The sequence below is a fragment of the Ascochyta rabiei genome, chromosome 12, assembly GCF_004011695.2.
Source record: "Ascochyta rabiei chromosome 12, complete sequence".
NCBI lineage: Eukaryota > Fungi > Ascomycota > Dothideomycetes > Pleosporales > Didymellaceae > Ascochyta > Ascochyta rabiei.
In genome coordinates, this window is record NC_082416.1 from 1,503,444 (window position 1) to 1,527,126 (window position 23,683).

General features: G+C 56.9%; 7 protein-coding genes across 9 annotated transcripts, besides 14 other annotated features; 5 read left to right on the top strand and 2 right to left on the bottom strand.

The window, feature by feature from the left end:
- The first annotated feature begins 268 nt into the window (after positions 1 to 268).
- Positions 269 to 296: a tandem repeat.
- A 152-nt stretch (positions 297 to 448) lies between these two features.
- Positions 449 to 512: a tandem repeat.
- Positions 513 to 594: 82 nt separating this feature from the next.
- On the bottom strand, positions 595 to 1,587 carry EKO05_0007568 (uncharacterized protein; the record flags this gene model as incomplete). Its single annotated transcript, XM_038947150.1, has 1 exon — positions 595 to 1,587. One exon carries the CDS (start codon positions 1,585 to 1,587, stop codon positions 595 to 597), a length of 993 nt encoding a protein of 330 aa, XP_038793826.1.
- Positions 1,588 to 2,065: 478 nt separating this feature from the next.
- On the top strand, positions 2,066 to 2,732 carry EKO05_0007569 (uncharacterized protein; the record flags this gene model as incomplete). The annotated part of the gene is made up of 2 exons (XM_038943397.1): positions 2,066 to 2,153; positions 2,212 to 2,732. 2 exons carry the CDS (start codon positions 2,066 to 2,068, stop codon positions 2,730 to 2,732), a joined length of 609 nt encoding a protein of 202 aa, XP_038793825.1.
- Positions 2,733 to 2,980: 248 nt separating this feature from the next.
- On the bottom strand, positions 2,981 to 5,175 carry EKO05_0007570 (uncharacterized protein; the record flags this gene model as incomplete). Its single annotated transcript, XM_038943275.1, has 3 exons — positions 2,981 to 4,152; positions 4,201 to 5,021; positions 5,075 to 5,175. 3 exons carry the CDS (start codon positions 5,173 to 5,175, stop codon positions 2,981 to 2,983), a joined length of 2,094 nt encoding a protein of 697 aa, XP_038793824.1.
- Positions 3,061 to 3,082: a tandem repeat.
- Positions 5,176 to 5,468: 293 nt separating the features above from the next.
- EKO05_0007571 (DASH complex subunit dad2) lies at positions 5,469 to 6,013 on the top strand (the record flags this gene model as incomplete). Its single annotated transcript, XM_059637075.1, has 3 exons — positions 5,469 to 5,676; positions 5,754 to 5,813; positions 5,865 to 6,013. The coding sequence occupies 3 exons, from the start codon at positions 5,469 to 5,471 to the stop codon at positions 6,011 to 6,013; spliced, it is 417 nt and encodes a 138-aa protein (XP_059493058.1).
- Positions 6,014 to 7,525: 1,512 nt separating this feature from the next.
- On the top strand, positions 7,526 to 10,063 carry EKO05_0007572 (uncharacterized protein; the record flags this gene model as incomplete). The annotated part of the gene is made up of 7 exons (XM_059637076.1): positions 7,526 to 7,605; positions 7,712 to 7,809; positions 7,859 to 8,412; positions 8,473 to 8,484; positions 8,539 to 8,666; positions 8,718 to 9,059; positions 9,112 to 10,063. 7 exons carry the CDS (start codon positions 7,526 to 7,528, stop codon positions 10,061 to 10,063), a joined length of 2,166 nt encoding a protein of 721 aa, XP_059493059.1.
- Positions 10,064 to 10,573: 510 nt separating this feature from the next.
- Positions 10,574 to 10,618: a tandem repeat.
- Positions 10,619 to 10,693: a tandem repeat.
- Positions 10,694 to 10,783: 90 nt separating this feature from the next.
- Positions 10,784 to 14,356, top strand: EKO05_0007573 (Karyopherin transporter; the record flags this gene model as incomplete). The annotated part of the gene is made up of 7 exons (XM_059637077.1): positions 10,784 to 10,849; positions 10,917 to 10,946; positions 11,005 to 11,077; positions 11,133 to 11,204; positions 11,252 to 12,993; positions 13,041 to 13,484; positions 13,565 to 14,356. The coding sequence occupies 7 exons, from the start codon at positions 10,784 to 10,786 to the stop codon at positions 14,354 to 14,356; spliced, it is 3,219 nt and encodes a 1,072-aa protein (XP_059493060.1).
- A 264-nt stretch (positions 14,357 to 14,620) lies between these two features.
- Positions 14,621 to 14,671: a tandem repeat.
- Positions 14,672 to 15,016: 345 nt separating this feature from the next.
- Positions 15,017 to 15,052: a tandem repeat.
- Positions 15,053 to 15,116: 64 nt separating this feature from the next.
- Positions 15,117 to 15,157: a tandem repeat.
- Positions 15,158 to 16,057: 900 nt separating this feature from the next.
- On the top strand, positions 16,058 to 22,837 carry EKO05_0007574 (phosphate system positive regulatory protein pho81; the record flags this gene model as incomplete). 3 transcript variants are annotated; one of them, XM_059637078.1, is made up of 8 exons in its annotated part: positions 16,058 to 16,059; positions 16,182 to 16,266; positions 16,319 to 16,441; positions 16,494 to 16,685; positions 16,732 to 16,779; positions 16,833 to 16,850; positions 16,906 to 19,147; positions 19,199 to 22,837. In XM_059637078.1, coding segments are annotated over 8 exons (3,078 nt in total). The 3 variants fall into 3 exon arrangements, with proteins under 3 accessions (XP_059493061.1, XP_038793820.1, XP_059493062.1); XM_038943455.2 differs by having other exon boundaries at positions 16,058 to 16,266; XM_059637079.1 differs by having other exon boundaries at positions 16,058 to 20,834; positions 20,887 to 22,070; positions 22,557 to 22,837.
- Positions 20,061 to 20,090: a tandem repeat.
- Positions 20,217 to 20,242: a tandem repeat.
- Positions 20,317 to 20,353: a tandem repeat.
- Positions 22,078 to 22,141: a tandem repeat.
- A 262-nt stretch (positions 22,838 to 23,099) lies between the features above and the next one.
- Positions 23,100 to 23,162: a tandem repeat.
- A 416-nt stretch (positions 23,163 to 23,578) lies between these two features.
- Positions 23,579 to 23,619: a tandem repeat.
- Positions 23,620 to 23,683: the final 64 nt, after the last annotated feature.

Consider the following 23,683-nt stretch of genomic DNA (forward strand, 5'->3'; position numbering starts at 1 on the left):
AGCCCCTAGGGAAGGTGCTGCGCGACGACACGCAAGCCGCCGAGTGGTCGAAGCGATTTGCTAGGAAGCGAAGCTGCGTCCACAATTGGTTGACAGACGCACCGGCGTGTTCTGCGAAGACGCTTGCTGGGCGTTGAGAGAGGTTCCAGACGGACGCGTAAAACTTGAGGCTGGTTGCTGACGTCGCATGTCTTTGTTTAGACACCAAGCTGCCGCCTAAGCGTGTAGCCAGAAGCAATGTTGCATGTCAGCAACTCGCATGGTCGTCCGCCGACACCACGACGACGACAACGACGTGCAATGTCATTGGGGATTTTCACAGGGGAGGCCAAAGGGGACGCGGATGATCGACGCTGACGATGTTCTTTGGGACTGCAGTGCGCAAAAATGGCAAGCGAGTGCACAAGGCTGATGAGGCTCGCCAGATCCTCCAAGGGTGCATCGTGAAAAGCCACAAGCCACAAGCCACAAGCCACAAGCCACAAGCCACAAGCCACACGCCACAAGCCACAGACGTCGGGTCGAGCCGAGATCGAGCGGGACGAACAGTAGTTTATGAAGGCCTTGGAGGCAATTGCTTCACCGTGTACTAGCTCAAAATAACGCCATGCAGTTCGGCGGACTCGACACACCACCGGGCATGTTGAACGGCGAACTCGTCACGAAGAAAGTCCACCGTTTCTCCTGCTTGCAAACATCCGCCAACCCTTCTAAATCAAACATCTCTCCAATCGGCATGCCCCAGCCTGCCAATAGATACTCGTGCAGCACAGGCTCCGGCTTCGAAGGAGGGAACACCTCCCACGCCACCGAGTCGCCGGCCACAGCAGCAAAACCCTCGTCCCATAACCACCGCAAAACATCTTGCGTTGCTTCCACGCCCGCATGCTGCATCTTCGCAGGGTTCTCTGCATAGGCTTTCTTGTCGTCTGTTGTTAAGGTGGTATCCCATTCCTTTGTAAACCCAGTGCGAACGAACAGAACATCGCCTTTCTGGAAGACGATCCCACACTCTTTGGCGATGTGCAGTATGGCCTCCAGCTTGATCTCGTGGTTGGACAGCGTCGAATATCTCACGCCGTTCTTGTCAGCCCACGAGGCATAGTCGATGAGCACACCGCGTCCAGCAATGCCTTCTTGGGCCCAGTGCTGCATGCCAATTCGAGTGTTGCTACGGTCCTCGATCTCCGCACCCGTCGTACCGCCATAGAAGACTCTCTGTTCCGGCCCTTTGCCCTCGGTCCCAGGTACGGCTTGAGAGAAGTGGCGGAGCCCATCCCATTGGCTGCCCTGCTGAGGATTGAAGGCGTACGTGTCGTCGTAGAAGAGGCCATCGTAGCAGGGGATGATCTTGTGCTCGAAGGGTTGGCGGCCAAAGCCTGCTGTTTCTAGCTTCGGCAGTTCCCAATTGAGGCATGTGCGGTGGCCGGTTCGTATTTCACTGGATGCTGCTTTGGCGACAACGGAGGGTGTGAGGAGCGCGAGCTTCGCTAGACCCTCCTCGCGGCTGCCCGCCGTGCCTACCCAGACGCGCTTCTTGTCCGGCAGCTCATCGTAAGGTGTATCGTAGATGGCAGGATATGACATGGTTATGGGATGGCAGCTCCCGAAGAACAGTGTGTTGCTATGGTAGGTGTCTTCTCTATCAAAAATCACAGTGGAGACGTCGACTTCAAACAGACTGTGTGAAGGAATTAGCCTGCAGTAACCTGCATGTCGATCTATCAACTGGTCCGTCAAATCTATTAGAGGACTCGACGACAGAGCTGCAACGTTCACTAACCCTACCGTCTCGACGGAAAAATACACAATTCTATAACACTTCCATAGGACGAAGACACGAAAACGCCGCAATGAGCACCGCTGTGTAGCCACGAGGCACAAACACGCTAAATCCAGGGTCCACGCGCCTGTCGCAAAACATCGTCATCGCATGTGAACATTCCGGGAACGACAAAACATCGCAGCCTGCGCACAACACCACGTATACCATCTCCGCTCTCGTCTGACCTGCAGCCAAAACTGCAACCCGCACGGTACTCCCCTCAGCGATCCAAACCTCAAAATGGCAGCAACCCGCCTCCGCAAAACCTTCCACTACCCGGACTCCTCAGACGACGAAGACACCGTAGAAGCCGGCATGGACGCACAAGGTACCTCTCTCTCCCTCCCACCCTCTTCCTACAGCTCAACACCAACAACTCGCACCAGACCAAGCGCACCTCCTCAGCTCACTGCGATCCCACGACACGACCTCGACGCGCATGTACACGCTCCTGCTGCTCGCGTTCCCCGCCACCATTGCGCTATTCACGCTGCCCGGACTCCTCGGCGCATCGACCTTGATACCCAGTTTCCTCGCGCTTGCGAGCCTGGCTGCGAGCGCGTATACGCTGTACGTCCTGCCCCTTGCGCCGACGAGCCCGGTGATCATCGTTGACGGGCGGGAGGTGGCAAGCGGGAGGGGGAAAGCGGGGGTGGAGAGGAAGCAGGTGCCCTGGTTATCCGATGAGGCTCAGGAGGTGTTGGCGCAGTACATTGTGCCTGCCAACGGGGCGGTGTGTGGGCTGTTGGCTGTTGCCGAGGTGGTGCAGGGGCGGGCGTGGAGCGAAGGCATGATGGTTGGGGGAGGATATCTGCCGGGCCTGGTGCTGACGGTTGTGCTGTGGGCGAGGAGGGAGCTTAGGGTTGTAGATATGAGCGCGCTGCAACAGCTGGCTAGTAGGTCATGATGGAGACTACCTCAATCTATGCATCTCTTGCTGGACCCCATGCGTGCAGTCGTTGAAGTGATTGGTATATTGCATACGAAAGACGACCATGTTGGCCTAGGTATCGCGCGTGAAAACAACTAGCCCTTTTGAACTCCTCAACACCAGAACTCCCATCATCCTCAGGTCTGCTTAGGACCAAAGTGTGCAGTCGTCGTCCGTACCGTCTTCTCCTCATCCCTCTCCAGCCACGGGCAAGCATCGCCCTCCTAGAGCATCATGCTCTTCCTTCGACTAGCTATCCTCTCCGCCCTGAGTGTGCTTGTCACACTCGCCTTCTCGGCATCGACTGCTGCTGCTGCTGCTGCCGCACCATCGCCCCTTGCACTTGTGGACACTGGTGCAGACACTTTCTTGGCATTCAGTCGTGCGGCTGACGTGCTCTTTGCCACGCTGGTGGCGCCTCCACTCTTGATTGTCCCACTTCCCGTGCGCTTGTGCAGGGAGGGAAGTGTGCCTTCTGGCTTTTCAGACTCGCTGGTAGCCAAGGCGGGCACGGATGAGTGTCGTCGAGCGCTGCGCGCTACACTGGCAAGATCGGTGGTGCGTGGGCGTGCAGCGTCCACGGGCGAGGACTCCGTGAAGTCAAAGATGGCGAGGTTGTCCTTCTCGGCTACCTCTTCCTTTACGATGGGTTCTTGTGGCGCGCTGAATTCAACTGACTCGGACGTTGGCTCGTCTGCAGTTTTCTTGACAAAATTTGAAGACACTCTTCGTCTTGCTGTACTCGTCTCGTCGATCAGGGCCGAGATGGCCCTGGATGTTGTGGATGTGTTCGACTGAGACAGCTTGGGTGGCGAAGCGTTGTCACGTCTATCGAGCTTCTGTCGCAGTGGACTGCCAACCTCGGCCTCTTCCTCTCCCATCTCACGTTTGATCGGCACTCGCCCTGTTGTAAGAGGCGCCAACTGCACCTCCACGCTCGTCCGCCTCTCTGATTGAGGTACAATAGCGTCTGCCATTTTGCCATCACGGCGCATTTTAACGGCCAGACTTGGCTCTTTGTAGCTGACTTGTGGGCGTGCTCTTCGTGAAGGTCGTCCGGCCTGTCCTGTCTGGTTTCCTGAGCTGACGTCGCCCGGCGGAGGAGTGTCCTTGTTGTCTGGCCGCGATGCTGAAGGCTCTGTGGAGGGTGGAGAGAAGACGGCGTCTGCTGCAGGCGTCTTTGGAGGAAGAGAGTCGAGATTGATCTCAGCAACAGGAACAGGCTCGGGGGCTGATAGCAATGGGAGCTCAGGCGGGGTGATGGTTCGAGTGACTGCAAGACGTTGGCGTCCACGAGGGTTTACGCTGGGCAGCTTCTTCTTCTGTGGTTTGTCCTGCTCTTTCATAGACGACCGTTGTTTCTTGGGAGAAAGCAATGGGTCGGTGTTGACAGGTTCTGAGCATGTTAGCTTCCGTTTGTGTTCGAAGAGAAAGGAAGACTCACTGCTGCTGAGGATTGGCCGCACTGGCATTACAGCTCTAGACTCCTCGCCCGCTGCATCTGTCTCTGGTTGGTGCGAATTTCTGCGATTGGAGCTGAACTGCTCGTCCTGTGCTTGTGGTCGGTCTTCGTCCTCCTGTACACTGAACTTCCTCTTAGCTCCAGTGCGCACAGGCTTGGCCGTCTTCTCCATGGTCTCTTCAGGCGATTCGAAGACAGATATACGACGGATGTTCAGCTTAGGCCCGCTTTCTCTGCGCTTCTTCCGCGTTTCTAGATGCATTGGCAACGCAGGCTCGTCTTCTGCCGCGACATCTTGCATGGGTTCGTCTGGGGAAGGATTAGGATCGAATGCGATAGGCTCCTCGGCTTCAAAGCTCGACGTGGGTGGAGGGCCAATGTCCGGCGACTGGCTCTCGGGGTCTTCCAGCATGTTCCGGATCTCATCTGCATTCATGGTGCGTCGCGGGTAGCCTTTGCCTTCGTCAATGGTGGGCATCATGCGGTCCTCGACTTCCTGGATGCACAGCCCGCTCCTGAACAGCCTCTCCTGCGGTCGGTGCCGTGCCAACGGCTGGCTCTTGCGCCGTTGCTCGCCCTGCCGCGGCTGTCCCAGCGAAGCCACCAGGCTCCCGAGCTCCTGCATCTTGGCCTCCAACTGCGACTTGACTGCGTCGATGCTTTCGAACGACAGGCTGCTGGCGTGCTTGTCGACTGTGTGCTGGAGGTGCATGGCGCGTTCGCGGAGGGCCAGGTTCTCGGCGAGGAGGCGTGAGCAGTCGCTTTCGAGGGTGCGGATGCGCATCGACTGCTGTGAGTTGGTCCTACAGCGCAGTCAGCACGTGATCCGCTGGGACAGTGTCGCGGGGCAGCCTACTTGGCAAGCTCGCGGTTCTGCCGCAGAAAGCGACGCTTGACAACTTCCATGTTGTCGGCCGACGGCTGAGGAGCAACCGGCGGCTCGTTCAAGCGCGCCATGAGCGCTGGATAGGTATGTCGGGGCTGAGGATGGAGTGCGATGCGCGTGCGAGGGCGGCGCTGCGGCGATCTAGGACGTGTGTCGTTCGTTGTTTCCGTCTGGTCTCCGTCATAGTCGAAAAGCTGCGGCGTTGTTTACCTAGCAACGGCGGGCCTAGCCGCTTGTGTTGCCCGGCTCCGCTTTTACACGCCAACACGTGAGGGGCCACCGGCCACCGCGACCGCCTGCGCCGTTTCGAGACAACAGCGATACCAACGGGACACACGCAGAACCAGGCTCCACCCTGACCAGCATGTCCAGCTATTCTCGCCCGCTGCCGTCGCATCTGCGTGGTCAGTCGATGGGCGCGTCGCAGCAGTCATCGTTCCTGCAGCAGAAGATCGCCGACAAGAAGACCGAGCTTGCCAACCTCAGGGACCTGCAGGCACTGAGCGGTGGCCTGGCAGACCAGATGCAAATGCTGGCCGACAAGCTGCAAACCCTCTCGGACGGCACAGAAGGTAAGCACTGCCGGCGATGGGCAATACAACAAGCCCACAGAAGCAAGTCACGTGGCCAAGCTGACGCATTGTTCCAGCTGTTGCAGCGGTGCTCTCAAACTGGCACAATGTGCTTCGTGCCATCAACATGGCGTCCAGTGAGTTCTCCTTCGTGCAGACCAAGGGCACTCAACGTCTGACTGAAACAGCAATCATGCCCAAGCCCAAGGAGGAGGACGATGCAGAGACCAAGCAAGAGCCGGAGCCACCGCTACCGCAAACTCTTGTGCGCATCCCTACTCAGCACGCGCCCGCTGTGATCGAGCAGGCCAACGCTGGAGCAGCAGCAGCAGAGTGAAGTTCCAACACGTGCCACCACGGCTTTCCTGAAGCCAAGGACACTTACCCCAATGCGCACAGAAAGGGTGCACGCAATCTTACATGAGACGACACAGCTCCATGTCAATTCGCGGATAAGCCTGCCACGACATGTGTGTGGGTAGCAGCACGACGTACCGCTGGTCAGGTTGACGCATCGACAACCTAGCCAAGATCATCGCTGGGACGCATAGATGAGGATATCGAGAGACTGGCCGAGTAACGTTAACGAGTAGATGTTTACAAGCAAGGTCTCCCATCGAGGGGAATTGTACCACACGTGAGCGAACGTCCAATCACTTTTTGAATCTTTGCGTAACCGTGAACCTCGAACCCTGAGTGATGACGCTTAGAGCCTAGCGCTGCCAAGCTTCTCGCGAGTTTCTTCAAAAGCTCAAATTCGGCGCGTGCTTCTCTCCTCAACATATTGTCAACGGTCTCCTATAACCCTAAGGTTATTCCCAACTACATGGAAAATGCCTTAATTCCAGGAGAACCCAGAGGAATTGCACAGCCGTTCTAATCCTGAAGTTCGTTCGCGTCGACTTTCGAGTCGGTATTGGAGCTCCGGGTTCGCTTTAGGCCAACATACTCTTTCGCCTTTCTCCGCTATCGTGATTTTTGCCCATGTCTGTTGCACACTCTAGTCGTTCAGTCCGATATGAGCATGACAGAAGGGCCTATTTTTGCTCGGGGAAGGCGTTGCATCCCTGTTGTTGACTCGAGAAGCGACATGATTGCATTGGCGCAATTTTACGAGCGACTTGCCCTGAAGCATTTTCACGAGAGTGTCAGTCAACGGACACGACAGAAGAAGCGTTGTGCAAATCCAGGAGGCTTGACGAGCACACAGAACTTCACGCAATCGGCAGGCCCGGCAGTTTCCTGGGCTCCCCACGTTTCCGGTCTGTGCAAGACCCCGGAAGAAGACTGGCGGCGCAATGCGCAAGCTGCGGCTGATGAGCGGCGGCCCCAACTAACCACGGCTATCGCGCTGCGATTTGCTACTTCGGCACGCCTCCTAGTGATTGATTTGCCCACCAATTCATCAGATGCGGCCACGCAGGCGCTATCCTGATCTGCCAGCTTGAGGTTCAAGCCATCGTCACCAGGTGGACCGACCTCGTATCCCCTATGCCATGATGCATGAAGGGTTCGAGGAAGGAACCTCGCGGCCTCGTATCCTTTTTGATACAGCGCTCTTGGCGTAGATGTCTCACAGCCAACGGCATGGCTTGAGTGGAGTAAGTCCAGCGGCCACCAAGGCGTGTCGCGCAACGGTCAGCAATCGATAGATCTGCCCGAGAGCGCTGCGAATGGCACAAGAGCTTCGCGTCTGCCGCTAAGGCATCCTTCAGCCCTGCCATAGATAGCTCGCTCTGACACTCGTAGATTAACCTCCCAGTCGCGGACCATCTCCTTTCCGTTACTCTCGACTCCCCACAACGTGCACCGCATGCCTACACATCCCAAAGCATCATGAATGCGTATCATGGCACGTCTCCGACGATGCCTATTTGTAGCACTGAGTCTCATTGGGCCGTCTTATCAGAAAGACCCCATTGTCGACTTGTAAGTAGTCATTTTCTAGTGTTGTGTGGTTTGAGACCGATCAGTCAATACACCGACGCTCCCGGCATCTCCAACGCCCTCGCTTTTGGCGCTGACGTCCCCACAGCTGTCGACGATGGGCCCACCAAACTGCACAGGTCGACGGGAGGTTGTACATTGACGGCGGAATGGTAGACTGGAATCCGGAGAGCATGAACTACACAAGTGAGGCAGCGCACATCTTCGGGATCTGCTGATACTAATCTTCGTCTAGACACATGGCTACTTTTTAGCGATCTCAACGCCTCAACGCTAGGGCTCGGCCAGCCTCCGCAATACGCAAATCTTTCCAAGCCTTCTGACATTCCGAGTGTCTCTGGGGGCATACTTTGGCCCGACGAAGCCAACAAGTGCTTCTACCAATTTGGGGGAGAGTTTACAGCTGGACTGCCCAGCGAATTCAGCATGCACACCTACGACGTGGTCCTCGACCAGTGGAATCTGACTGGGAACAAGGCGGCTGGTGTCTTCACCACGCAGCGAGCAGCTTATGGCGGCGGCACACATATCGAGGGCTTGGGCTTAGGATTCTACTTGGGAGGGTGGATGAGCAACCAGACAAGTCCGGACTGGACTGGCCCTGCGGTCGCGACCGCTGACCTGATTCGCTTCGAGTACAGCACGGGGCTTCTCTACAACACTAGCGGGCCCGAAGACAACGTGGGAAGAGCAGAGGGACAGATGGTCTACCTGCCAGTGTCGGATAGTGGTGTGCTTGTTTACTTTGGTGGCATTGAAGATCAGCATCAGAATGGAACCGCCGCACCGGTAAGTTGCACCAAACGAATACGGCTGATGCATGAGCTTTCACTGACGCGCTTCTCTCAGGCAAATATGAGTGTATGCGTAGGACCCGGCACTACAATCGTTGTGTTCGTAGCTAACCCAGGACAGAACATCCATATCTACGATGTTGCCTCGTCAAAGTGGTACACCCAGACTGCCTCTGGTAGCATACCTGAGGCGCGCCGGCAGTTTTGCGCAGGCGTCACCTGGGCTGACGACCAGTCCTCATACAACGTGTGAGTACGTCCAGGCTGTTGCAGACTCGGTCACCACTGATCACGAAGCAGTTACTTGTATGGCGGACATGGCTTCGGAGACTCGCCCGGTTTCGATGATGCCTACATCCTTACGATCCCATCTTTCACGTGGATAAAGGTGTTTCCCACCGCGAACAATACTGCAGAGTACCCTCACGGGGGTTGTAGCGCAAATGTGGTGACCAGAGACCAGATGCTGATCATTGGGGGCTGGTTTCCTGAATCTGACCAATGCGACTCACCCCAGATACAAGGCCAGCATTTAATGAATTTAGGGTTCAATGGAGAAAAGCAAGCCTTGTGGGACAAATATGATCCATCGCTTTCCACCTACTCTGTGCCAACACCGGTCATTTCTGCAATTGGCGGAGGGTAGGTCCTGCAGCTCCTATGTCTGAACGACGAACCGCTAACCATGCCGCAGGCCTACTGGTGGAGCTACAGTAACAGCCCCAGTGTCGTGGGACAACCCTGATTTAGCCGTGTACTACTCACTAAAGGCTCCTTCTGTGTCTCGAACAGCAACGCGCATTCTGCCTTCAAGGAGCGGCACTTCATCGCCTCAAGGTTCAAACAAAGTTAAAGTGGGTGCAATTGCGGGCGGCATTGTGGGAGGCCTTGCTGCACTCATTGCTATACTGAGCCTCATACTGTTCTGTCTGCATCGCCGGAAGAAGACCGAAAAGAGGAAGGACGGACAGGTATTCGAACTGCCAGCTCCAGTCGAGCTGGGAGTCACTACACCAGCACAAGAGATGCCAGCGTATAACATGGGCAAGTACATACCACTGGATCAGCAGCAGGAACACACGTCTCTCTACTCTGGGGCGACGTTACCACACTCGCCTCACTCGCTCTATGCACAGCAGTCAACCACGTCGGCGTCGCCACCCCATTCCACTCCCTATGGCTCTCCGCATAATGCTAGCTATGCACAGCCAGCATATCCTCCAAACACGCATTCCCGATCGCCAAATTGGGAGCAAGCACAGTACTCTTCCACTGTAGACTCGTGGCATTCACAACAAGGCCAGTTTTCGCCAGCGTTAGCTTCTCATCTCCCGTATGCTCCACCACAAGAAGCGCAGCTCTATTATCCACCTCCGCGAGAGCCAACCTATCACGCAACGACTAGCCATCCAGCCGGTGATGGCAATCGTACACTTGTGCAACACGACGACAAGGCATCTCCGTCGCCGCAACCGATCAGCACGATGCCCACACCCACACAGTTCTATGCCCAACCTGTTCCGGTAGATGGTCAAGCCAAGCCAGGATACGTACAGGCACTGCCCAACGAGGGGATGTACGGAGACAGTCTGGAGCCTCAAAGACGGCCAAAATACGGGCGATTTGTCGAGGTGGATCATACATAGATGGACGATTCTACGAGTGCATAGACGGTGTTTTGTACGGTGTTTTGTACGGTGTCTTATACGGAGTCTTATACGGAGTCTTATACGGAGTTTTATGCAGAGTCTGGATTGTGCCACGTTGAATGGTACCCAACGCTCAGTCACAAATGTCGATGCAACGTGCGGTGAAAAGCATTATTAATATTGTGGGACTCTGTGAAATCTTGAAGAGGTGCGGTGAGTTTACAGCCTCGAGCGTGGGTCTGGTGTGATGTTAGCGTCTAGCTGTTCTCGGACGAGCCAGCTCGAGCGCGACTCTCTTCAACACGCCAACCCACGCCAGTCCACGCAAAGCTTTGAGACGACAAGCAGCCAGCTGCACCGCTTCGCATCAAACTCGCTCTGCCAAGCTTGCCCCTCCTCTCATCGTGATCCAACGCACCAACTGCCCTCATCGTCATCGTCGGTGCCCGCACCTTCGCTCCGCCGCCGACGTGCCCCACCATTGTCTTCTTGCACCTCTCTGTGCAGGCACCCAACCCACGCGCGTCAGCTTCGCACCGCACCGCACCACACCGACCACGACCACGACCACGGCCACGACCACGACCACGACCACGGCCACGACCACGACCACGACTACAACCACGAAACAGCCCACGGCTGCTGCAGAGCTTCTTGGTGCCGCCAACACATCATCTAACCGAATAGGGAGCTGTTCCCTGCGCGAAGCAGCCCGTCATGTCCTTGTCTATTGAAGAGCTTGACGCCACAGTGCGCGCCTTCTACGAGGGTCGCGGCGATACAGTATGTTGCCACGCTGCCTCGCGCTGCCCACACGATAGTTTGGAAGCTGACCGCCGACTCTTTGCAGCAAAAACAAGCGCAGGCGACGCTGAACCAGGTAGGGCTGCACTTCCCCCCAAGTACGCCGGCCGCTTGATCCGCTAACAAAGCAACAGTTCAAAGAGAACCCAGATGCTTGGCTCCTCGTCGATAAGATCCTCTCGGACGCGCAGTATCCACAGACCAAGTGTATGTATCCGTTGTCTGGAGCGAGACGCTTGGTATTGTCACTAACGCATGGTAGACCTCGGCCTGCAGGTGCTTGACAATGTAATCATGACAAGATGGAAGGTCCTTCCCCGCGACCAGTGTCAAGGTCTGTCGCGCACACAAGGAAACGATGGGCTCCGCTGACACCTGCAGGCATTCGCAACTTCATCGTCAACTTCATCATCCAGCTGTCAAACGACGACGACCGCCGCCGCTCCGAACGCACCTTGCTCAACAAGCTGAACCTCGTCCTCGTCTCCGTACTGAAGCAAGAGTGGCCCCACAACTGGCCGACATTCATAAACGAGATCATCTCATCGTGCCACAGCGGGCTGGGTATCTGCGAAAACAACATGGTCATTCTGAGACTTCTCTCAGAAGAAGTCTTCGACTATTCGGAAGAGCAGATGACATCGACGAAGCGCAGGGAGCTCAAGCAGAGCATGTGCGATGAGTTCACCTCCATCTACCAGCTTTGTTCCGAGGTCCTGCGCACAGCAACCGAAGCCTCCCTCATCAAGGCCACCCTCGAGACATTGCTGCGCTTCCTCAACTGGATTCCTCTGGGCTACATCTTCGAGACGCCCCCTAGCGGCCAGAGCCTTATCGAGACTCTGCGCAGCCGATTCCTCGAAGTGCCCGAGTTCCGCAACATAACATTGAAGTGCTTGACTGAGATCGCAGGCCTCCACACCGAGCCTGCCTACGACGACAAGCTTGTCCAGATGTTCACAGAAACTCTGACTGCCATCTCAAAGATCATCCCCTTGTCACTGGATCTCAAGCAAACGTACGCATCGAGCAACAGCAGAGACCAGGAATTCGTGCTCAACCTTGCACTCTTCCTGACCAACTTCTTCACGTCGCACTTGGCTGTTATCGAGAACCTCATGAACAAGGACTTTCTCACCCACGGCCACTTCTATCTCATTCGCATCAGCCAGATCGACGATCGTGAGATCTTCAAGATCTGCCTAGAGTACTGGACGAAACTTGTCTCCGAGCTCTATGATGAGATGCAGGCACTTCCGATCACCGACATGAACCCTCTCCTGAACATGGGCATCACCACCAGCGGCAATCGTGACCCCTCGATGATGGCGAACTACCCTCTGCGGAAGAACAAGTATACCGAGATCTTGTCCAACCTACGAACGGTGATGATTGAGAAGATGGTCAGGCCGGAGGAAGTGCTCATTGTTGAGAACGATGAGGGTGAAATCGTGCGCGAGTTTGTCAAGGAGAGCGACACAATCCAGCTCTACAAGTCCACTCGCGAGTGCTTGGTCTTCCTGACGCATTTGGATGTTAACGACACCGAACAGATCATGTCCGAGAAGCTGGCACGCCAAGTCGATGGCTCAGAGTGGTCATGGGCAAACTGCAACACTCTTTGCTGGGCCATTGGTTCCATTTCCGGTGCTATGAACGAGGAGACAGAAAAGAGGTTCCTGGTCACGGTCATCAAGGATCTCCTCGGTCTCACGGAGATGAAACGAGGAAAAGACAACAAGGCCGTCGTCGCGAGCAACATCATGTACATCGTTGGCCAGTACCCACGCTTCCTCAAGGCCCACTGGAAGTTCCTCAAGACTGTGGTCAACAAGCTTTTCGAGTTCATGCACGAGACACACGAGGGCGTTCAGGACATGGCTTGCGACACATTCATCAAGATTGCGAACAAGTGTCGGCGACACTTTGTTGCACTCCAACCCGGCGAGAACGAACCGTTCATCGATGAGATTGTACGAAACCTGCGAAAGATTACTGCAGATCTCTCTCCTCAACAAGTGCACACATTCTACGAGGCTTGCGGGTACATGATCAGCGCACAGGGACAAAAAGGGATGCAGGAGCGTTTGATCCACGACCTGATGGCGCTCCCCAATTCAGCTGTAAGTTTCCTGGTCGCGCGCCGCTGAAGACTACTGACCCAACACAGTGGGACAACATTATCGCCCAAGCCAACCAGAACCCTGCCTGCTTGCAAGATTCCGAGGTCATCAAGATCGTCGGCAACATTATGAAGACCAACGTCGCAGCCTGCGGTTCGATCGGATCCTACTTCTACCCTCAGATCGGGCGGATATACTTCGACATGCTGACAATGTACCGCGCCAGCTCGCAGCTGATTGACGAGGCTGTTCAGCGTGAAGGCAACATTGCGACCAAGATGCCCAAGGTTCGCGGTCTGCGCACGATCAAGAAGGAGATTCTCAAGCTCATCAACACGTATGTTGAAAAGGCCGACGACCTCGAGATGATCCACAACAACATTGTGCCCAAGCTGCTCGAGGCTGTTTTGATTGACTACAAAAACAACGTGCCCGATGCTCGCGAGGCCGAGGTACTGAACGTCATGACGACGATCATCAACAAGCTACATGTACGTTGGACACCCAAAACGAGCAAACACTTTGTCGGTCTCGCTCCACCAGGAACGAGTCGCATGCTAACATTGGACAGAGCATGATGGAGGATCAGATCATCAACATCATGGACAGCGTCTTCGAATGCACGCTTGACATGATCAACAAGGACTTCTCCGAATACCCAGAGCACCGCGTCGAGTTCTTCAAGCTCCTCCGGACCATCAACCTGCGCTGCTTCCCGGCTCTGCTTCGTCTAGATGCCCGCTCGTTCAAGTTTGTGATTGACTCTTGCATGTGGGCCAGCAAGCACGACAACCGCGAAGTCGAGAGCGCCGGTCTTTCCATGTGCTTCGAGCTCGTCTCCAACATGTCTGAGACGGACCAGCAGACGTGCAACGCATTCTTCCAAACCTTCTTCACAACCATCCTGCAGGATGTCTTCTTCGTCGTTACGGACAGCGATCACAAGGCTGGCTTCAAGTCGCAAGCTATGCTGTTGGCGAAGATGTTCTGGCTCGTCGATTCAGACAAGCTCCAAGGTCCCATCTACACTTCCCCAGACATGGCCCCAGCGGGCACACCGAACCGTGAGTTCCTGCGAAACTTTGTTGGCAATCTGTTGGCAACCGCCTTCCCCAACCTTCAGACGGCGCAAATCGCATCGTTCATTGACGGACTCTTCGCCACCAACTCGGATCTGAACCGGTTCAAGGTCATCCTGCGTGACTTCCTCATCTCGCTGAAGGAATTCTCGGGTGACAATGCAGAGCTGTTTGCAGAGGAGCGCGAGCAGGCTGCCACACAAGCGAAGAACGAGGAGCGCGAGCGTGCGTTGAAGGTCGGCGGTCTTCTCAAGCCTTCGGAGATGGACGATGATGAGTTGTGACACGACGTTGAATTGGACGCGAACATAGCGACACGCACGCCTTTCGATCGCGACTCTGCCTCGACCCAAGCAGCCCACTCGAACAGCGCCGACGACTGGTGGGCCGACTGTTTGTAGCGCAGAAGGGAGGAAACAGGTGACGGTTTCTGTACATTTGGAGAGGCGACCATGTGGTTGCGTAGCGTTCTTGATTTCCCAGCAATCGTGCTCTCAGATGTAGCGGTCTTATACCCATTAGACCCTTTTGTTCTCGTTTGGCATGCAGCGGATGGCGGATGGCGAATGGCGGATGGCGGATGGCGGATAGCGGGATGGGAGGACTGGCATTGGTTTGCATAAATGATAAGAGCACAGGAAAGGGAGAGGGGATGGACGTTGCAGGTAGGGCATTCTAGATGGCTGCCTGCGGACGATGGGTCCAATGCAACCGAAACAAGTCCATTGACGTTGGCTCGCCCTTCCTGCGGTTGATGTCCATGCATAGTGGGACGGCCCGCTACGTGATGTCGTGATGGTCATGCCGGTAAGCGTGGGCAGCATGTCGGTACTTGAAGCCGTCAGGTTGCGCAGCCAATGGTACTTGCATAGTGACTTGAGAATCTGTAACCTCGATTGTGGAGCTCTGGAGCCCTCGTGCGTGTTAGGCGGCCCACGGTGCACGGCATGGGGCATGGGGCATGGGGCATGGGGCATGGGATCGGGCTTCCGCCGATGGCATCGTGCTGTCCAGTCCGTCTTTCTACCGCGCCAGCCTGCTCAGGAGTCAAGATTCGAGAGTCGAGAGTCGAGAGTCCAGCGTCGGGGCTTGGGACCCATCGGACTACAGACACGGTTACAGTCGTGGTGGGCCTGACGTCGTGCGTGCAGAATGGCAAAGGCTTCTCTCGACGGCGCGCGCTGCGGATGGAGGCTAGCGGTTGCCCTTTGCAGCCTCTGCGCCACAGGCGGTCCTTACGTAACACAGCACGCGGCGCCGCGAAGAGGATGGTCGAGAAGCGCACAACGCGCTCGGCAGCTGCAATTGGCGTGGACGGCCAGGCGCTTCCTCTACCGCATCTCGCTTCGAGCGCAGCGGAACCGTGCATGCGTAGGCCCTGTCCCTGCGCGGTGGGTTCGAAGGATCTCTCTGGAGTCTCTGTGCGGTCCTCTGCGAGCGCGCCCGAGCCCCGTGCTGGTACCTCGGCCTCCCATTGGCCGTTTGCGGCATGCACTCCAACGACTGCGTGAACACCATCTCAGCGGGCAGCCTGCACAACCTCGTGGCCCTCTTATAATGTACCGCCGGCACCACAGCAGAGCCTGGCCCCTCATTCGCCGTCTGCCAGATCTCAGCTAATCCCGTTGGTGCCACCAGCACCACGCGAGCCTCTGGACAGCGCCGGCCGACCCAAGGCGGCACCCTGCTGCAAGCTCGGGACGACTTCACTTCTTGAATCTTCTACCAACTACGCACGTCCGCCTGTCTGCCGGCGTCCAAGAGCCTCATCGTGCTCACCGCGAAGTCTTTGCTTTTGCCCACCCCCCCCTGCCGCATAGGCGTCTGCCGACACCCGTATCCTCACACGTTTGCCCATTACTCACCCTGTATGGGCAGATCTGCAGCCAGACCCATACCAGGATTTCCTCGCTTGTGCTGTACACGCGCATCGCCCTTGAAGCCTCGGAAACACCGCTGCTCAATTATCTCCTGCGGCTACCACCATGTATGTCGCGCCCCTCCCATGGAGACCCTTCAACTCCGCCCCCGTGCTGTCGTCAGGAAGACGGCCTCGAGCATCAGCTTGGCCTCCAGAGACGAGACTACTGACTCGGCGCGCTTCTCTAGGAAGTTCGGCAAGCACATCCAGAAGCGGCAACTCGAGATTCCAGAGTATGCCGCCAGCTTCGTCGACTACAAGGCACTCAAGAAGGTGAACGGGAGCCGGGTAGAATCGCCGTGTATGCCTGCTAATCTGGCTGTAGCTCATCAAGAAGCTCAGTAGTACGCCCGTGATACCTGCCCTCGGCGACAGTAGCTATGGACACGAGACACTAGATCCACAAACGTCATTGCAGGCGAACAAGGCCACCTTTTTCTTCCGAGTGGTATGCATCCGTTGTATCTTGCGCTTGACACGTTGCTTATGGATCCCTTCAGGAGCGCGAGTTGGAGAAGGTCAACACCTTCTACCTACAGAAAGAGGCCGAGTTGCGTCTGCGGCTAACCACCCTGCTGGACAAGAAGCGGGTCATGCAGCAGCATCCACAATCCGTCTCCAAGACATCTTCGCGTTACGTTGCGCTCGAAGAAGGCCTAAAGCAGTTTAGCACAGATCTCAACAAGCTGGAGGTGATTGGTCTCCGAATCCGTGGGTTGTGGAGCTAACCTGTACTAGCAATTTGTCGAAGTGAACGAGACTGCCTTCTCAAAGATCCTGAAGAAGGTTTGTGTCCCCCCCTCCCACAACAACACCAGGCCAACAGCTAACATGCATAGTGGGACAAAACATCAAAGGTCTGCTGTCGCTCGCACACACTCCGGAAGTGAATGGTTGCTGATCAAGTCCTAGTCTCGAGAAAAGCAGCTCTATCTGTCCAGGGCTGTGGAGGTGCAGCCATGCTTCAACCGCGAAGTCATCAGCACCCTGTCCGATCAAGCGACACAAGCAATTCTCGACTTCTCTGGGTGGGCAGAGGGCGAAGGAGTACACGCACCACAACCGACCGCGGAGCCAAGAATATTCGAACCTCTCATCGAGGCGAATCTCGAGCTCGACAACCAGTTCATCCAAGCTATCAATCTGTCCAACACAGCGAAGATTCAAGAATGCCTCACTCGATTGTCGAACCTACCCGACGCAAGGGAGCACGTCTCGCGGGCCTTCCTGAGCACAGTAGCAGAGGCGCCGGAAGCAGCGTTGCAAATCGTGCTCAGCTCAAATCTTGTCAACCTGAACCAAGAGGATGAGATCAATGAGCGCAACTGCCTTCACAAAGCGGCTATCAGTGGACGGCTCGAGATTGTCCGTCTCGGTCTGTCGAGTAATATTGACGTACACGCAACAGACGTGTACGGGCGGATACCTCTGCACTACGCGTCTATGCACGGTTACGTCGAGCTTGTCCAAGCATTGATTGACGCCGCTCCGGACACGGTAAACTTCCGCGACCAGGACAGCTTCACACCACTGATTCACGCAATTGTGCGCTCACAGCTACCATGTGTGCAAATACTCCTGGCGAGAGGCGCTGATATGAGTCGCATCGGTCCGGGCGAGCACATCCCGCTGAATCTTTGTTGTCAGTACGCCTCGCTGGACATTATGGAGCTGCTCCTCCAGCGGTCAGGCGAGATGCTTCCAGATGCGGAGGGTTTGTATCCACAACATCTTGTAGCTCGCTCCGGGAAGACGCCCCAGATGCTACTTTTGCTACAGAAATATGGAGCCGATCTGAACCAGCCGGATAAACTCTATCAGTGGACGCCACTGTTCCACGCAGCAAGCGAAGGGCATGTGGAGTGTCTCAAGACGCTGCTCGAATGCCGAGTGGACGTGGACATTGTGGATGAGAAGAGCTTGTCCGCCATGTACTACGCAACCTGGGAAGGGCATCTGGAATGCATGAGGCTCCTCGCATCTGTGGGTCGCGGAGTGGGCTTGAAGACACAGAACCAGGTGTCGCCGCGAATAGACACTCTACAGCCGATGTCCAGTTCAGCACCTGGTCCAATGGACCTCGAGTTGGGCGATCCAGACGGTATCCCCGAGTTCATCCTCCCACCACCGATAATACCCTTCCGCAGGTACGGCCATAACTTCCTGGACACGAAGACGTTCGTAGTGATCAGCTTTGAGAAGGCTGGGAAGGACGCGATACGGTTCTACAACGATCAAAAGTACCCAGCAGCACGGCTCACAATATCGTCGAAGAGCTCCGACCTCATACCCAGAAACATACTCCTACCCGTTCAGGACGAGTTCAAGGTGATTTCGTTCCAGATTGAAAACCTGGAGGCGTTCTCCATTGACTTTGATGTGTATCCGACGATTGGATCAAAGGTCATTGCGCGTAGTGTAGCCTCTCGCAAGGTTTTCACGGAACGATCGAAGAGCACTGGGAGATGGCATTTGGAGCTCTTCGATCCTCGGTTACGAGCCATTGGACAGATCGCGTTTGACTTCCAGGTTGTCAAGCCTTTCCACGGCATCCCATTGGAGATCACGCACTTTGCTACTTACTGGAAGGCTACCAGCCAGGATGACAACCAACCTCACACCCTGATCACCGGCTCGAGTCTGTCTGGTGAATACGTGCGCCTATTTGTGCAGCTCACAGCCGATGGGGTTCCGGTGCTGTATCCGAGGTGGAAGATCAATCACGCGGGTCTGGAGGTACCAGTCAATATCCTCACCTACTCACAGCTCGCGGCCATTGGCGCACAACAAAACGCAACGACGGCGGCCCAGCTTTCGGGCTTGAAAAATGCCACTCCCAACGACATCTCTCACATATACCAGGCACTGGCATCGTCCTTTATCACCCTGAAGGAGGCGCTGGCTCTGCTACCCGCCCACATCCACGTGGAATTGCATGTGCTGTTCCCGTCGAGACTCGATGAGGAACGACTCAAGCTTGGCCCTACACATGATATGAACGAGTTTGCGGACAAGATCCTGTCCGATGTGTTTGAGCATGCCAGAGCACTCCGGGAGCGGGGTGCAGGCGAGATTGACGGCACGCTACGAAGTGTGGTGTTTACTTCCTTCAACCAGGACATCTGCACGGTCATCAACTGGAAGCAGCCCAACTGTGAGTTTGGTTCGAGGTAGAATCGTCTGATCGACATGCTGACGGTGACAGATCCGGTATTCCTGTGCAACGAGCTCGGTGCAGACAGCGCGCAGTCCCCCTCCGGCCGAACACATACGATACAGAGCAGCGGCCGCACGACGATATCGGTCAAGGAGGCGGTACAGATTGCGCGGGATAATAATTTCATGGGTCTGATTTGCAGCTCGCGCCTGCTCGACCTCGCTCCAGCGCTGATCGAGTCGATCAAGACGGCGGGCCTCGTGCTCGTTTCGGACATTACCGACTCGGTTGTGGACAACGGGACGGCAGGGAACCTGCACGTCGCGCAGCCCAGGAGACACAAGACGCCGGATGGGGTTGATGGGTTTTTGAGGGGGAACGGGGTGCTTTGCTTCAACGAGACGGTGGACATGTAGGTATGTCGGATCGTCGAGAGATCGTCGAGAGGAGCTGCAGGCTGTGAGGAACGAGGCTTCAGGTGAGGAACGGAGCTTCAGGTGAGGAACGGAGCTTCAGGTGAGAAACGGGGCTTCAGGTGAGAAACGGGGCTTCAGGTGAGAAACGGGGCTTCAGGTGAGAAACGGGGCTTCAGGTGAGAAACGGGGCTTCAGGTGAGAAACGGGGCTTCAGGTGAGAAACGGGGCTTCAGGTGAGAAACGGGGCTTCAGGTGTTGACACAGGGCGGAGCATGGTAGAGTCAAGCTTTGTTCGTTGTTGGAAAGAACAAAACCACGGTGTCCAGGGCTGTTGCGCGGATCACGAAAACGACACGATATACTCGGAGCATGACGATAATTCCATGTGCAGAGGAGGGCGGTACTTGTGCGAATTTCTTACGTTGGACGGCATACACATACCTTGGCGATGGTGAGACGGATGAGCGTCAACGAACGATAGCAGTGCTCGTCTGGATGATGATGATGATGATGATGTCATGTGAGGCGTTGACTAGCCACGCCACACGCGCCCGGGAGTCTGGATGCAGGGAACCCCAATCCGCGATAGCGGCTCTGCCACCGAGAAAATCGTCGGAGCACTTGGGACTTGCATCGCGGCCGTCCATCGCCGCCCACGCCCACGCCCACGCCCACGTCGACATCTTGGCCTCTCTGGCTTTCTCTCTCCGCGTGTGAATCCGCGCGCCGTAGCGAATCCTTGTAAACCTCTTATTCTTATTTTTATTTTCATTTCGTTTTTGTTCTTTTGAACACGTCGCTTTTTATCGGTCGAGATAGCATGGCTGGCTGATGGCTTCTGCCAACTTGATTCCCTTGTTTCGCCGCGGCGCATCGCTGCCGTGGACGTGCCGTGCTTGCTGTCTGAGGTTTCAGCGGCAGTCGCTTGGGCTGCGGCGGGATGCGTTTGCGAGTCAGGCGGTGCGGAGGGATGGGCTGACGGTGGGGAGGGATGGGGAGACGGCGGGGAAGGATGGGTGGACGGAGGGGGAGAATAGGCAGACGGAGGGGGGGAGCAGGCAGACGGAGGGGAAGAGCAGGCAGACGGAGGGGAAGAGCAGGCAGACGGAGGGGAAGAGTGGCAAAAGACGGGGGAGACTGCTGGTGCTGGGTGGAGGCGTGGCCGTCGGTGGTGCCGTCGTGACGCTCAACGACGACGCGAAGCATGCGTGGTCGGCGGCGCAGAGGACGTACAGGGTCGCGGCTACGCTGGCACTGAACATCAAGGAGTACGAGCTGGCCTGGCGTCTCTGCTGTTGACACGGACTGACCATGGGACAGCTACCGCGACACGCTCAAGCGCGACTCGGACGCCGACTACGCGGAGCAGCTCAAGGCATGCCACCTGCGCTGCGCCAAGCGCACGCTGCGCACGCTGGAGCGCAACGGGTCCATCTTCATCAAGCTGGGCCAGCACCTCAGCAGCATGAACTACCTGCTGCCCAGCGAGTGGTGCGACACCTTCATCCCGCTGCAGGACCAGTGCCCCGTCTCGTCGCTCGCGTCGATCCAGGACATGGTGCGCAGAGACACGGGCCGCGAGCTGTGCGACTTCTTCTCCGAGTTCGACGAGCGGCCCATCGGGGCAGCCTCGCTCGCGCAGGTGCACCGCGCGAGGGTGCGCGAGACGGGCCAGCAGGTGGCCGTCAAGGTGCAGCACCCGGGGCTCGACGAGTGGGCCAAGCTCGACCTCGCCCTGACGTCCTTTACCTTCCAGACGCTCAAGCGCTGGTTCCCCGAGTACGACCTGACGTGGCTGTCCGAGGAGATGGAGGCGTCGCTGCCGCAGGAGCTCGACTTTGCGCTCGAGGGCCGCAACGCCATGCGGGCGCGCGCCTACTTTTCCCACGTGCCCTCGTTGCCCGTCGTCATCCCGCAGGTGCTGTGGGCGAAGCGGCGGATCCTCGTCATGGAGTTCATCTCGGGCGCGCGGCCCGACGACCTGGGGTACCTGGAGAGGCACGGCATCGACCGCGACGAGGTGAGCGCGGCGCTGGCGCGCATCTTCAACGAGATGATCTTCGGCCGCGACGCGCCGCTGCACTGCGATCCGCACGGCGGCAACATAGCCATCCGGCACAACGCGTCGCGGTGGGGCAAGGCCAACTTCGACGTGGTCCTGTACGACCACGGGCTGTACCGCGACATAGCGATGCCGCTGCGGCGGGCGTACGCCAAGCTGTGGCTCGCGGTGCTGGACGGCGACGAGGCGCGGATGCGGCAGTACGCCTACGAGACGGCGGGCATCGGCGACGAGCACTTTCCGCTGTTCGCCTCGGCCATCACAGGGCGCGACTACACCGTCCTGACACGGAAAGAGGGCGGCGGGGTGGCCAGCAGCCGGACCAGGGCGGAGAAGAAGGTGATTGGCGAGGCGCTGGGCGAGGGGCTGTTGGAGAAACTCATCCAGCTCCTCGGCCAAGTGCCGCGGGTGATGCTGCTGATTCTCAAAACCAACGATTTGAGTACGTCTGTTTTTGTCTCTTGTTTTGTTTCTCTTTGTTTTTGTTTTTGTTTTTGTTTCTGTTTTTCGTTTCTCTTCGTCTCTCCTCTTCTCTCCTCGTCTCTCCTCTCTCCTCGTCTCTCCTCTCTCCTCGTCTCTCCTCTCTCCTCGTCTCTCCTCTCTCCTCGTCTCTCCTCTCTCCTCGTCTCTCCTCTCTCCTCGTCTCTCCTCTCTCCTCGTCTCTCCTCTCTCCTCGTCTCTCCTCTCTCCTCGTCTCTCCTCTCTCCTCGTCTCTCCTCTCTCCTCGTCTCTCCTCTCTCCTCGTCTCTCCTCTCTCCTCGTCTCTCCTCTCTCCTCGTCTCTCCTCTCTCCTCGTCTCTCCTCTCTCCTCGTCTCTCCTCTCTCCTCGTCTCTCCTCTCTCCTCGTCTCTCCTCTCTCCTCGTCTCTCCTCTCTCCTCGTCTCTCCTCTTCTCTCCTCTTCTCCACAACGACTAACCCCTCGCACAGCACGCAGCCTGGACGAGAACCTGCAGACGAGGCGCGGCCCCCTGCGCACGTTCCTCATCCTCGCGCGCTACGCCAGCCGGGCGGTGTACGAGGAGTGCGTGGAGGAGATCGCTAGGCGCGGCAGCTTCCTCTGGCCCAGCAACCTGCTCGCGTGGCTGAGGGCGTGGGGCAGGCACTTTGGGGTCGAGGTCAGGCTCGAGGCGTATGAGGCGCTGCTGCGGGCAAGGGCGCTGGTGGGGATGAGGCCGGTCGGTGGTGGGGTGGATGGTTTTCGCGAGTAGCGGGGCGTGTAGGCAGGGTGGGTTTGTACATTTGTGGTGGGTGGGTGGTTTGGGGAGCAGCTGGGAGGACGGGACAGGAGGAGTGGTGGTAATACAGGTAGCTGGATGCATGGCATGGTGCATGTTGTGTTGTGCTGTACATTGCAGTGCATGGCGCTTGAGACCGCATTGTCTTGCGCTTCGTAGACGTCGTAGCGTGCAGGGAGACTGCCGTGTTGCAAATCAGTATTGTTTCGTTCTGGACTGTCACGCTCTCTGTTTTGTGCAGTGTGGTGCAGTTGTTTTGTGCAGTGTGGTGCAGTTGTTTTGTGCAGTGTGGTGCAGTTGTTTTGGTGTTTTGTATTTGTTATTTATATACATGTGTATTCCCAGACCAGCCTACTTCTCGGTGTTTGCGAGGTGTTGGAGGTCTGCACGAGAGGGGGCGTTGAGTGAGTGCAAGGAAGATGGGCTGGGTTGAGTGGGTTGAGTGAGTGCAAGGAAGATGGGCTGGTGGGAGTGCGTTGAGTGGGTTGAGTGGGTGCAAGGAAGATGGGCTGGTGCAGGGAGTGTGCAGGACTGCAGGTTCAGGTTCGCGACGTCTGATCTAGCGGGGTCGCCTCGTCTCCTCTCCGCCAAGGCACGAAGCAGCACGACGAGGCTCCGCAAGCGTCGGTGGGCGCGAGGCAGGATTCCTCGGCCGTTGCAGGCGGTTGTGTGAGCAGAAGCAGGCGCGCTTTCGCGTTTCTGGTGGTCTAGCACCAGCGTAGCAGCGTCGCAGCGTCGCAGCGTAACAGCGTAGCCCTCGTTGGTCCCGCCCGTGCACAGCCTCCTCCACTGCACTGCACCTCGCCCGCCCGTCATCCG